Below are 14610 nucleotides of genomic sequence, written 5' to 3'. Positions count from 1 at the left end.
TTACAATCATTTAGCCGTCCACATGGAACTGCTCTGATATCTTTTGATGAAGTACAATATATATATATGTATGTATGTATGTATGCATGTATGCATGTATGTATGTATGTATGTATGTATGTATGTATAAATAAGGCTGCAAAGGTTACAGAAGCTAACTAGTAGACAGGATGTTGCCTCTCGCTGGACCAAGATAGTCTTGTGAAGGAGAATGTGATCTATCAGACTTGCAGGCCACTTGTAAGAAGGAAGACTTTGTGATCTTAAAATGCTTGCTCGCTTTCTCCATCAGAACCCTGAACAAGAAAGAAAGAAGGCTTAGAACTGCCTCCCTCTGCATGTTATTCCTCAGAGGTTTTGGACTACAACTCCCATCTTCCTTGACTATCCCTATGATGGCCAGGGATGATGGTAAATGTCATATGGAACATCTGGAGTACAGGGTGAGTCTTTTAAAAGAGGCCCTGTGGAACATGTGCACTCTGTATCCATGGGGCCTCTTTTAAAGGACTCACCGTGTACTTGGTTAGGGAATGCTGGTCCAGAGTTTCTGATAACTAACTGATATGTGCATAGCCATTGCATGTACAACATCCATGTTGAGGCCAATGGTGAAGCGAAATCCAATATGAAAAGGTCTAGGTTAACCTTCTAGCTCAGGAAGCTGGAAGATCAGCCCAACGATAGATGAATGAGGAGTAAGGCTAGAGAAACAGAGGGCAACTATTCAAGGGAAGGGTGGTAGGCAGGAGCCAGGGGGCATGCAGCCAGTGCAAGCAAGGAAATAATGAACAACAAGGGGAAGAGGGATTAAGGATCCACAGGAGTCAAGAAAGCAGGAAAACAACATTGGGCTTGCTGGTTCAATGTCATGTCACCTGCAACGCGATTCTCATTTTTGTGGGACAATTTCATGAGACACCAACACACACACACACACACACACACAAATATACTGTTGAATATTAAAGTAACACTAACCCAAGTTGATGATCATATCCATTTATGTTCAGCCCAGCTGGATTCAGAGATGTTTGGTTCCCCTCATTCCTGCCACATTGCATCAACATATCCCTTTCAATGCATTCTTTATCTACCATCAAGTTAATGGACACTGGGCAAAAAGACCCAACTAGGAACTCTTACTGAGACCTGCACACAGCAGGAGCAGCTAATTCTCTTGTGGTCTCCTACCCCACCACCCTGCTAGGATGGCATTGCACCCTGCCCTTCAAGATCTGTCCTATATCAGAGTTTAAGTTCAACATTTTATTGATGAATTGTTTTGCTGCATTAGCTATATATGCACATCTCTTCCACAACCAGCTTAATAATGAGGTATCACAATCAGTCTGAAGAGGAACATGGAACATATTCTTTTTTCTTTTTAATGTAAAGTCAGATACAACCTCCAGTTTTGACCTCCAAACAAATCAAGGACAAAGGAGGTCTCCATCTACTGAGCTATCCCCAAAAACTGTCCGTCATCAAGATGCAACTCTCCAGTTCTATCCATTGAAAAGGAAAAGAGAGAACAAAACTGACGTGAGTCAGTTTCTCTAGTAGACATGGGGTATGTGCATATGTGTGTGTTGGAGGGTTCTTTTTAAAAAGATGTACTATTCACTGAAACGTCGTTTATTTTTATTTTTCTCTGTGTCCTTGTTGTGTTCCTATCCAAAGCTGTGTAGCACAGGGAAAATAAAGGTTGTGTGTTGGTTTTAATCACCACTGTTTTCCCCATTTATAGAAATCCAAATATGGAAAGAGACGCTGCAGAATTGTTATGTGTTTTTTCCATTCTTTCTTTTCTTTTTTCTTTTCTTTTTTTTATATAAATGTCTTCAACATGTAAATAACCCACGGAAAGGCCGAAAAAGGAAAGAAAAAGAAAAAGAAAGAAAAACAAAAGAAAAAGCAGGAATTAATTACACAGTTACCAATAAAACTCTATCCTTGTGTCTGAAAAGACCAATACACAGCTAACTTCATATACAGCATGCAGTAATGTCGGCAGAAGGACCTGGCTGAGAAATAATGTGCTAGGATGCTAACAAAATAATAATTATTATAATATTTATATATATATGTATGTATATTTATATATACTATATATATATATATATATAGCTCATAAAAAGAATAAGCATATCCATCTAACTCAAGATACAGTGAGCATCAACCTTTGTACTTCCAAACAGTATGAAGACAGTGGAAAACCTTCTTGAGTTGAACACCAGAATAATGAATGAAAACTCGATAATGCTGGTGGAGGCATTACTTGCTTGTCCTCTCTCTCTCTCTCTCTCTCTCTCTCTCTCTCTCTCTCTCTCTCTCTCTTTCTCTTGCTTCTGCTGGACGGGTCAAATTATATCCAGACCCATCTGATAAACAGCCAGAGACATTGACATTCCACCTCATTGTAAGCCAGTTAAGAATCCCATTAGCCAATTTGTTCTTAATAATAAACTTACTTTTCTCTCTCCCCCACCCCATTTTCCTCTCTTTTTTTGTATTTTTGTGGTGTTTTTTTATGAACTAACAGTTCTAGGCTCATATCAGAAAATATAATTAATAAAATTAATAATGACTCATAATCCCTTATTATCCATGACATCCATGTAGTACAATGAATCAATGTCTTAACAATCATGTGATTTTGGGTCATCATCGTGTTTTCCCTTTTCCTTGAAGCTGCTTGTGGTGGCTGTTGCTTTATCAGAGTGGTTGTGGTCCTGTCATCGTTTCATCATCGTTTGCAATCAAAGAAGCAAACCGACAGCGCAGTCCATGAAGAGGAGGGAAGGGGACCAGAGGTGTATGTGGGGTTGGGGGGGAACTGTGACGTATTTTGTGCACAGGGTAGTCGACACCATAATCCTCCAGAGTTGGGCAGATTTCAGAGAAAAGAAAAAACTGAGTCAGCTGCCTTGCTAGTGTGGGGATGGGCAGATGGGGATCAATGGTCACTCAGCCAAATGCACTGGTTGGTCCCCAACAGCTGCATTCCTTGTCCATGGTGAGGGAGGGAGTGGATGAGAAAAATAAAACCCAAAAGAAAGAAAACAAAACACTCAGTTGTGTTGAAACATCAGCAGAACAATTTGGACTCTTCTTTTTTCAGATTCCCTTTCTCTCTCCCCAATATTTCCTCATAATATACTCTTACTATTATGATTATTTTAAAAAAATTGTAATATTCTTCTTCTCTTCATCTTCTTTATCTTCTTCTTCTCCGTCGTCATCTTATCGCCATGGTTGACAGGGTCAAAACTTGGGCAGCAGTTGCAACAGAAGGAAGGGGAACAGCCAGATGCAGCCAACTCTTCTTGATCCGCCACTGTTCCCATCATGCACTGCTCCAGGGCCTGTGGAAAGACAGAAGGTACCATGTCAGTGAATGGAATAATAAGCAATGGAATGAAGAAGCAAACAGGCCAGAGGCTATTATCAGCTATGGCGAAACGATGGTTATTGCCACGGCTGGTTCCAAACTAACCCCTGTCTACCCTAGTCAAATTTATTTATTTATTATGTAGGAGCACAACAAGAAAGCAAGGACAAAAGCCTGGTGGGGATGTGGGAGAGTGCCATCTCAGTGGCTGTCCACAGACTTTGGAACTCCCTTCCTAGAGAAGCTGGCTCCCTCCTTGTTGTCTTTTCATTCACAGGTGAAGACTGTTTTATTCTGACAGGTTTCTGGGAACTAATTGTCTTTTTTTTTTTAAGGAAAGGACTTTAATAGTGCTGTGCTGTTTTTATTTTCTGTATTTTAATAGATTTGTGTTTTTTTATGTTGCTTTAATTTACTTAGAGTTGTATTACTTTCGAACAATTATCTTTTAAATGTTTTTAGCTTTCTGTGTTTTACCTATTTCATTTTAATCTGTGTAAGCTGCCTTGAGTTCCAGTCTGGAGAAAAGGCAAGATGGTGATATCATCATCATCATCATCATCAAGAGCAGCAAACAGCGACCCAAAGCAATGGCATTTTCCAGAGATTGTCCCCTTTCTTCATCAGTAGCCATAGCTGACCAGCCAGTCTTCACAACACCCATGTCATAACACCTGAACCAAAGCTTATTAATTATAAGATTTCTTACCCACCTTTCACCATAAGGTCCCAGAGAGGGTTACAACAAGTGGATATGCAATTATTTAAAGAATACACACACACACACACAATGAAAATACCGTACCCAAAACCATTCCAGAGTGAACCGAACACCACAAATTCAGCTCCTTAACTGTCAAAAGCCAAAGGAAATAGGGGGATCTCCAGAGCTCAGCCACATCACTGCTTTTCCTGTGCATAGAACAGAGGGGTCTATGGTTTTCTGCCTGCCCTGTCTTTTCTAGGCACGGGGCTGAGAGGTTTTGCCTTTGCCCTGCTGCTTTCTCCCAGAAAACCTGTTATTTAGCGCTGAATCAGAACAAACAGCAATCCATAGAAAACCCAATTGTCTTTCATTCTGACTCAGCATGAAACTGTGGGTTTTCCTGGGGGAAAGTGGAAGGGCAAATGGAAATGTTGACGAGCCCATGGTGAAAGCTGCACAGTGAAGGTGACTGACACACCTTGTTGGGGAGTTCCACAATTTAGAGGCTGCTCCATGGAATCTCTCTACCGGCCTGCTATTCTTTGTGGTGGAGCTGCCAAGAGATTTCCCCTTAGCAGATCTTAACACACGACAAAAGCAGAAGAGATGGGGATGGCCTTTCATATATTTGAGTTCTAAGTTATTTAGAGTTTCAACACTAATGCGAATAATGCAGGCTGAGGTTCATTCCTGCTTGCTCTGAAGTCCCCATATTATTAGACCTGCCATAGCACAAGTAACGTATTCTGTATACTATGAGTCCTTTACTTTTCATTGTGAAAAATCAGAGTGTTCCAGCTTACAAATAAGCAGTTAGAAACCCTTAAGGAACATATGAAGGAAGCTAGCTTATACTAAGCCAGGCAATCGATTCATTTGGCTCAGTATCATTGACACATTGACTGGCAGCAGATGTCCAAGATTTCAGGTGGGAGGTCACCCAGCCCTATCTGGAGAAGCCATATATCAAACATGGGACCTTTTGCATGCATAGCATGTGCTGAAGCATCACTGAGGTACAACCCGCCAAGGAATAAGATCAAATTTTCATGGCATAGTGAATCCTTGGAGCATCATCCACTGGAAAACTAATGGCCAAACCACACAAAGATAATACTATGGGTGGAGAGACCCAGGATGAAAAGAAAGTCTGCCCAATCATCCCACTGTTACTCTCTTGTAAGCACATCTGCCAACACGTTGCTCAGTTCTGTTGAGTCAAATGCTTCTTCCCTTGTCAGTCTTGCAAAGATTACTTCAATCTCTTTTATGTACATTGAGACATTTTAAATCCTGTCACAACATGCTATGTAAGGTGAAACTGAACACTCAGAGGTCCGGAGCCTCTTGATGTGTGCTTCCAAACATGTGATTCATATGATTGAATTCATTCGTATTCATTCAAAGAACCGTCTGCTCCAACATAATCCTGTTCGTCTGCTGAGCATCTCCAGGGAGGCCCTGTTCTAAATCCCATCACTGTCTGATGTGTCTCTGGTGACAGCACTTGGTATATCTGGTCCCTTCCGTGTTAACCTTTCAATCTCTTGTGAAGACCACCTTCTTTAAATGTGCCCCAATGTGCCTTTGGTACTGGTCAGATGTCCGCCACACACGGTGTGGTTTTTACATGACTGCCTCCTGTTTCCATTTCTTCATTGCTCTGCTTTTCGGCAAATGACCTTTAAGTAGCCACCGCAGAGCAGCAGATTTCAAAGGGAGACTGTGCCATGAAACCTGCTGACTATATCAAGACTTTTGGATTGAAGCAAGGCAAAGGATTTCGAGCACATTGTATGCAATAATTGGCTTACCCATGCCAGGATGCCTGTGTCTTCAAAAATGGTTTTATGAGCTGCCACTGTTAAACACTAAATTATCACTTTCTGTTTTTTTCCTGCATTTGAGTTCCCTTTATCTTTTTTGTAACAACATCCTCCCAACCATGTATATATGTACTTTCAGATCAGGATAACACTTCATGCATCTGATGAAGGAGACCACAGTCCACAAATGCTTATGCCCCAAGATGCCCCAAGACACTTTGTTGCTTTTTTGCACCTGCCTTGTTTCTTGGTATAGCATAGTTTTCCTAGCATAAATCCCAACTTTGTAACTTACTATTAAATCTGTACTGATGATTAAACACCTCCACCACAAATGTTTTCTATCTCCATTAAATCAACTGGCGTTATCACACTGGAGCTGGACCAGAAGCCCTAGAAAGCCTCAGCTACCAGTTTCTTGAAAGCGAAGTTGGATCCTTTGAAATTTCATAACAAGCATTCAAGGGAGCCAAGCACAGAGCTGCATGGAAGGAGATAATGGAGCTCTTGCTGCCAAAACAGCCATCAATGACGGCAGAGTCAACAAAGGAGCCGAAGTGGCCCAGCCTGGCCTTGGCAATGGCTTCTCTCCAACATTAATTCCTTAGCGCTCATTAAGGAGGCATGTGATGTTCCAAAGTGGCCAACAAACAGGCCCAGTGGTATCCTAGGGAAAAAGCTATTAAGCATCAATTATCCACCGAGAGCATCTGAGAACAAAGAAACAAATCATCTGAGAATGATTGGCCTGGAATACCCTGCTGAGTTTTCCATCCAGGTGCCAACTTTGGAGTGTTAAGGCACGCAGAGGGATGTTATTGGTGGCTTCTCCACACTGATGAGGATCCCTTTCCCCAGGGACTTCCAAATTTCAAGGGAGAACGTCCGCAGGCAAAATTTCAAGGCTGGATTATAGTAGCCAGGTCTAAGCTGGTGTATAAATCAAAAGTAGACAATGTTCAGGGTGTTTTGGACTACATGGCCAACATGGCTAATTGTCAGGAATGATGGAGTTGTAGTCCAGCAATATCTGGAGCACACCACATTGTCTATACCTGGTGTAAATGCTTGTTGAAAAAAAGTTCCATTCTGAGGAACACTCTGAGCAGGGGGAGATATAGATGCCATTTGGTCAGAAACATAAAGATATCCCATTAAGTTCTTCTACCTCTCAAAAGTGCACACCCTACTTCAGAGAACAGCTGAAATACCTCCATACCTTTGGCTTTGTGAACTACAACTAAGACAATGAATCTGCAGTGGACATTTTGATCAGGATTTAGCACATGTGGAAATAACATTATTTGACTGCTCTTCAAACTCATTACTGTACATTTTAAGGCCAGTACCTGACTGTATAAAATGACTCTTCACTTCTAGACAGCATTGCATAAAGTGATGTGAGGAGATAAGGGCATTTAGGTGCTGTAGCTGTTCAGGCCCACTCACACATGCAGCAAACCATGTTTTGATATCACTGTCAATGCATGACGAAAATGTATGTATAAACCAGGCCTGAGATTCTGAATAAAGGTAGACTGGAAAACCATTGTAATGCTTCTCAGATCACAAATGAGTAATATATAGAATGTGTTTTGGGGGTTTGGGAGAAAAAAGGATTAGGAGAAGTGGCAAAGCAAGGATAGCGGGTCACACAGCAATGGAAGCAAAAGCTGTGTAAAGAAGATCTGTAAATTAAGCTGAAAGAAATGAGGACTAGCCGCATTATTCTGCAATAAGGATGACTGGTGACAGGTGAAGTCTTGCTACAAAGCAGATTGTTTGAAAGCAGGTGGCAGAAAGCCTTCAGGTATTCAGCAAAAAGAGGCAGAGGGTTGGACACAAAAGCTGACAAAAGATTCAACATGGCCAATGATGGGCCGTTCGATCCATTGATGTTAGCTTAGCCATAGGGGAAGGGAGAAGAAACAGAGAAAGACGGAGAGGGATGGCTGAGGTTCAAGGCCAGAAGTTGGGGGAGCAGCAGCAGGTTTGTGGATTGCTGTTATTGTTTTACTGACCTTTCCAGGGTGTCTGAAGTGTGGTTGTCTCTTCTACAAAATTAAAGAAGAAGTTATCAATAAAGCAAACAAAAGGCCCTCGAGGTGTTCCACCCTGCTCTGAGACACCTTCAACCTTCTGGTTTGCACTGCTGTGATTTCTTGCAAACTTCTGCTAAGGCTCTCTCTTTTTTATCTCTAAGCTGTTTTTATGCTTTTCCAGTCACAGACAGTTTACAGAGTGTTAAAAGACGGCAAATAAGATGCTCCAGGCATTGCAATTTTCATCATGTTGCTCATAACCAAGGCTCATAATCACCGTCTCTAGAAGATTTCTGACCTTTTAAAACTCATTGTCATCTTTGATCTTGGTGCAACTGCAAATCGTTTGTAAAGGATTAGTAAAATAGCTACACTTTTCCTCATGAAATAAAGTTATCAATATGCTACTGCTGCCTATGGAGAAATATAGATAGATAGATGATAGATAGATGATAGATAGATGATAGATAGATAGATAGATAGATAGATAGCTGGGAGCAGAGGTCAAACACAGTTCCTTGACTTGTGTACCTGGGATGCTATGCAAATCTGTGTTTGCTATGCACAAACCTTGGGTTGGATGCAAATGTGACAAATACAGGGCAGAATGGAAAGTAATGCCTATTTACATCCCCACATCTGATTAACCCGTGTATCATTTGCTCTTGAACACTTCGAACAGCTGTATGTTAAAATGCAGTGCCTATAGTATAAATTATTTTACAGTAACATGCCTTTCACATGGAGTGTTCGCTTTAACATCTGTATATTTTGATATTTGCATCAAATATATTTTTTAACCAAAAAAAGTGGGTGAGATAAAAGGAAACCCCAGAAGAACAAAATCACAATGCATGAAAGAGAAGAAGAGGAAGCCTGCAGGTATGATGTTTATTAGACCGAGATTTCTGTATCTGGAGTGGGGCCTTGTGTTATGATGCAGGCTTGATGATGATAACACTTCTATAATGATTTTGAGGATTCCCACAGATCCCTTTGCTGTAACCCTTACAACAACCCTGTAAAACAGATGAATATTACTAATCTCATACTCTAAATGGTTAGAGGCAGATGGGGCTCATCAACCTGGGAAGGTGGCCCATCTAGGAGAAGGTAAACTGATCCTAAACCTCTACTGCCTTGTGGCTATACTCATTCATGAGAAAGGCATTGGGAACAAACCCTGAGAAAAAAAATTCGTACCCACTGCCTTGTGGGACATCTTTAGGTGAAGAAAAGTCTAAGGAGTGGCATCCCTAAGATTTTGTTCATTTCACATTTGAATTTGCATCTACCTAATTCATACTTCCTAAAACAGGATGCAAACCAAAATGCAGCTATCCCTCAAAATCTGCACTTCTCTATTTTTATTTTTTAGCAATGCAGTTCTCCAACAACAACAACAAAATGTGTAAAAGAATGCATATATTGCAAGAAAGTTTAGTTGAGAATGCGCTGATTCACGAACGTTAACAAACAAAATGTGTTATATTGGGGTAATTGCTTGCAAAAATATGTATATTAGGCAAAATTGAATGGAAAAGGTGTGTGTTAGGCAAAATGTGAACTGAAATGTTGATGTTTTGAAAGGGCTTTTTAAAAAATGCTTGGTGTGGGAGAGGAACACAGAGGAACCAAACCTTGCATATTAGTAGCCAGTGACACCAACAGTCATACTCTAAAGGATGGGAAAGTACAAAGTATGAGATCTGAACAAATAGATGGGTGCTGAAGAGATGAATCTGAGAAGCTGGTTTGCTGTAAAGAAAACTGATCACACTTCCACTTTTGTATTGCTTTGTGCTGATGTCACTTAGGAGAAGTAAGCAATCATGGTGGGGTGTAGGAAGCAACAAGATGCTTTGCAGGGACCATGAGCAATGGAGGAAATGCTGGCATCTGCTGCATCATACTTTCAGCTTGCTTCCATGGGACAAAATATTTCCTGACACATTGAGATGACAGAAGACCCAGCTCTGTATGCTCAGCTCTAATATCCACTGGCCTCCTCAATCTGGCAACTTAAGAAGCAACTCATGCCACAGACAACAATAAGATGCTCTAGGAACTTGCAAAGCCAGAGAGCTTAAAAGTTTGCCTCATGGGTAGAATCTGGGTAGGTGCTATATAAGTTTTGCAGCATGAGGTTTCTTTCTTTTTCTTTAAAAAGGAAAGTAGGTTTATCTTGTGGTTTTTGGCTGAAGAGAGAAACCTAAACCAATATGTAGAATAGAACACACGTACAGACACATTCTCTGCGCACTCCCGGTTAAGGATGTTCTCATTCCAAATCCAGGTTATAGAAGAATTTAGATCAGTTGTAAGGAGTAATGACTCATGGTACCCATGCTATGGGTTGACAGTGCAGTCTGTATTATGAATTGTACACTACTGTTCAGTCTGTCTGCAACACACACACAAGCAGAGCTAAATAGGTGGTGCAGAAACACCTGGTCTGGGGGTGCCTAAGAAAACATAGGAGGAGTTGTCCTGTTTATTGTCACATGAACCACACAAAAGAGAAGAATGTAAAAGTTAAAATGGGGGGGGGGAGGCGGGAGGCGAGGTTAAAATACTGTTCACTTAAACAAGGAAATTAATCCTTTGGCTTGTTGCCAATACCAACTTTTTCTGCTTGAAAAGATGAGATGTTGTCATCCAAGTGCCCATGAACATACATACTCCACATGATCCAAATGATCCAGCTCATGTATAAAGGCCAAGGTGGTCTTTCAGGTAACCCAACCCTAGATCATTTATATCGCATTAATAAAGCTGGGTCATTTTCCAATTAGTTACAAAACCTCTCATGCCTACAGCTTCCAACCATTTCTGCTTTGGATCCTCCAAGTGATTCCCATAATGCTCCAGAAAATTAACTCCCAGCTATCTTCTTAAAAGCCATTCATAAACAAAAAAACAAAAACAAAAATGTACACACACCCCTTGCAAAGACCACCCTGTGCCCTGTTGCCCCACCCCTTTCATAGGAAAAATGCAAAATTGGCTAGAGCTGGTATATAAGCTTGTGGTACTTACATGGCAGAATGTAGGGAGGCATGAGGAGAAGACACACACAAGGAAGCCATGCAGGAAGAAGAAAAGAAAGAAAGAGAAAAAAAGGGGGAAATAGGGGGGGAAGAAAGAAAGAACAGATGAGTTAATAAATAAGTTTTGCTTCTCGGAATGTGGCAGCTACAAACCAGTGTTGATTCCGCAAGGTGGGAGGAAATGCAGATCGATAGAGACAAACCACATTCAAGTCCTAGTATCAGTGATGAAATCTAATGGAGGTCCGTGGACCAGGGACCAAAGTTAGCTCCATTCCTGGGATCATATCTCTCCAAATGAAGATGGGGAGGTAGGTTGGGGAGCTGGCCAAGTTTGCTAGGATTCTTCCCTCGCCTGCATTCTGTTAGCTTGTTTTTTTCCATCAGACCTATTTAAACACCTGGATTTGGGGCATGCTTTCACCTCACAATCATTCCTCTTCATCTGCCAGATGGTGCAACTTGGGGCCACTTTCTGCCAGTTCCACATCTCCTTCTGCTGAAATTCATCCCCCCCCCCCCGCCACCATGCCATCAATTAATTAACACTGCCGTTTCCTGGTTACATGTTATGCAGTGATTCCAAATGTACTGCCTTGTTTTGTTTTCGCTGCAAGAGTATCAATAAGGCAGCGGCTGATCATTTTGTCAGCCCAGTTGGCAGGCAGTGGCAAAAAGGACATGCTTTAAACACTACATAATTATATAGAGATGAATTCCATGGCGGGGAAGCAGCTCTCTTGTGATCCTGCATAATATAGGACGGCTTTGAGCCCTGATCAAGGCTGGCTTACCCATACACTTTTAAGGGGAGATGGGGGAACAGATCCCAACAAAGAATCATAGAGTTGGGAAGGACCCAAAAAAGTTCTCTGGTCCCATCACCTGCAATGGATGCTTCTGCAAACCTCCACCATAACTATGGAACAGTGAAGAAGGAGAGACTGGGCCCATTCTAATTCCATACACACAGTGGTCTAGCATGGGGAGGGGCAGGGGGGTTGTGACCCCTGGTGCAAAATTCTGAGGGGTGCAATCAGGCACCCTGTTCTGCAGGGATCCCAACCCTGGCCCAGGCAACAGAGCAGCCCAGACCCACGGTGAGTGGCTGCAGACAGAGGGAAGCTGGCAAGTGGTGACCCCAGCACAGCACGACCCGGTGCTCCTCTCTGCGGGAGTCAGGGAGATTTGGCCCCACTTGGCTCTGGGGTGGGGGTGCTCCAGCGCCCGCTGCAGACACACATCTACTCTGCAAACCTATATTGGTTTCATATTAATTTTCATTTTATGGATCCTCATAGAATCCTGGGAAATGTAGTTTGGTGAGGGCACTCAGAATCATATGTTGCAGATCCCTGGCACCACCCATATAACTAGACCCACCTACTACAATTCCCATTAGCTCCAGTCAGCATGGCTAATACTCAGGGATGATGGCAGTAGTAACTTAGCGACATCTGGAGGACAAAACAAGTTGGCAAACCATGACCTACTGTGACACACTGAGTCCCAGATGTTGTTGAACTACAGCTTCCGTCAGCCCATGCCAGCATGCACAATGATGATAAGAGCTGGAGTCCAACAACATCTGGAAGGGTACCCTGCCATAGATTTTCTGTGAGGGATGTGCAATGCTCTGTTTGTTGGAAGGCTGGGAATTTTATTCTCTACCTGATTCTCCACTAGCAAAATTAAGGTCATATTATCAAGGGTGTTCCAAAATTCTCCAACCATTTTAGGAGGCTCTTAAAAAAATAAATACGTCCAGAACATTTCTCATAAAATTCTTGTTTTTAAGGATGTTTGGCACCGCTCTAGTATAAGCCCTAAACTCAGAGACTTATGATGGGAATATTGAAGAGGTTATGTGCATTCTAGGTTTAAACTGATTTTAGGAAAGCTTGTGATCTGCAGTTTTGTGAGTCATTTCTACAGATTATTATTCTCACGATTCTTTGGGTAGGAAAACTTGATGGTCAAAGTGGTTAGGGGATGGGGACAGGGATGGGGATGCTGTAGCCCTCCGTATGTTGAGTGGGCTACAACTCAAACCATCATTGGCTCTCCAGATGTTGAATGGGATGGAACTTCCATCACCCCTAACTCTCCATACATTGTTGGGCTAGAACTCCCACCATCCATGACGCTTGTCAGGATTGATGAGAGTCGTAGTTCAGCAAAAACTGGTGAGCCACAGGTTCCCCATCCCTAGTATAAAGGCAATATGAATTTTGCATGCAGATACACTTTTAGTTACTTGAGTCTAATCTGTGAGGGAGGAGAAGGAGATATGGAACTGGTTACTGAAGCTCTGAATCACTGAGTCAACAGATCAAACATGACATGATGGAGACAAGGAGACCAATCAGAGCCTGCAGTCTCTTGGGTGCTCATCAGGAAGTGGTACCGTCCTCCATGCAAATCGGACAAGGGAAACAGGCAATGTATAACGAAGGGTGGCGGCGGGTGGGGAGGTTGCAAATAAGGGAGCGGAAGGTGACATACAGCAAGAACAATACTGACCTTGGAACAAGGTTGAGCTTGTGGGCTCACTTATTTCTAAACCAGGTGAGGAAACAATGGAAGAGAAAAATGAAGATAAAATAAAAATAAATATATTGTTTCATAATTACCACTCCATGACCACAGCGCCGTGTAAATAAGAAATGGGATGGAGAAGGTGTGGGTGGCAGTGGGAGGGCTGTGAAGTAAATGGGCAAAACAGAGAACAGCAGACACTTTCTGAAAGTGAATGAAAGGAAGCATGAAGAAAAGGAGATGGAAAGGATGACATACTTTTTAATGCCAGCCTTGCAAAAGAGCCTATTTGGTCACCGGAGAGGCCGGGGATCACAGCCTGTTCCTAGGCCTACACATCACTTTGTGCAATACCTTGATTTCTTGATATTATCATCCCATATTATTGCCTGTTTTGAAAACTGCTATAGAAGAGGAGTATGTCCAGCCCATAAGACAGCTAACAATTTATCTTCAATGGTCAGGGAAGGGAATGTTTAACCCCAGTTGTTGCTTTCCCTTTCCCACATCACCTTAGCTGTATTTGTCAGCCAACTCCATGTTTCCTGTGTCACAGGGGGAAGTGCTAGGGCAAGGGTAGGAGAGTTTCAGGGAAGAAGTGATGGTTAGTTGATACCATGTCCACAAATTCTCTCCTGCAAATCACAGCCTCTTCTCACTGCTTTACAGTTTTGGGTGGTCACTGACTGCCTTTTGTGGAGGGGAAGTTCTACTATAGAACCAAAAGGCAGATATGAAAAGCCTTAAATAAAATTAAACACCAAGGAATAATTGGGCTTCCCAGTTTCCTAGTTCACACCTCACAGCTTTCAGCTCTCTCCCTGGGGGCCCCCTTTAATATAACAAACACAATAGGCAAACCCTGTAAAATCTCAGAGGAGACTTTTCAATGGCCAAAGAAGTCAAATGGATGAGAGATATTCTCCTCAAACCACCCTACCTCTTCTTGAAGGTTCACTCATTAGATTCTTTTCCTGAAGGATTGGTGTGAGAAAATAGTTCCTTCACATCTCCATCCATGGAAGTGGATGGTAATAATCATTTGTGTGCTTAA

At 42.1% G+C, this 14610-nt stretch overlaps 1 protein-coding gene across 10 annotated transcripts in view; it reads right to left on the bottom strand.

Annotated features, from left to right (window-relative positions):
- Positions 1-986: 986 nt before the first annotated feature.
- Positions 987-14610, bottom strand: part of NTM (neurotrimin) — an 808067-nt gene continuing 794443 nt past the window's right edge. The window contains exons 8-11 of one of the 10 annotated variants that reach the window (XR_014542117.1): positions 13542-13577; positions 7948-7980; positions 2361-3368; positions 987-2330 (exon numbers count right to left, since the gene is read on the bottom strand). Coding sequence is in view for 9 of the 10 variants with exons in the window: in XM_083588965.1 (XP_083445091.1) it covers positions 3268-3368; positions 7948-7980; positions 13542-13577 (170 nt within the window). In the remaining variant the exon portion in view is untranslated. Of the gene's footprint in view, positions 3369-7947; positions 7981-10937; positions 11003-13541; positions 13578-14610 lie in introns of those variants that run through there. The other 9 variants (XM_083588965.1, XM_083588967.1, XM_083588968.1 and 6 more) reach the window with 9 other exon arrangements.

The sequence above is a fragment of the Podarcis filfolensis genome (genome assembly GCF_964270895.1).
Source record: "Podarcis filfolensis genome assembly, chromosome: 15".
Taxonomy (NCBI): domain Eukaryota; kingdom Metazoa; phylum Chordata; class Lepidosauria; order Squamata; family Lacertidae; genus Podarcis; species Podarcis filfolensis.
Note: the sequence above shows the minus strand (reverse complement) of the source record. Positions and strands in the feature narration are given on the sequence as shown.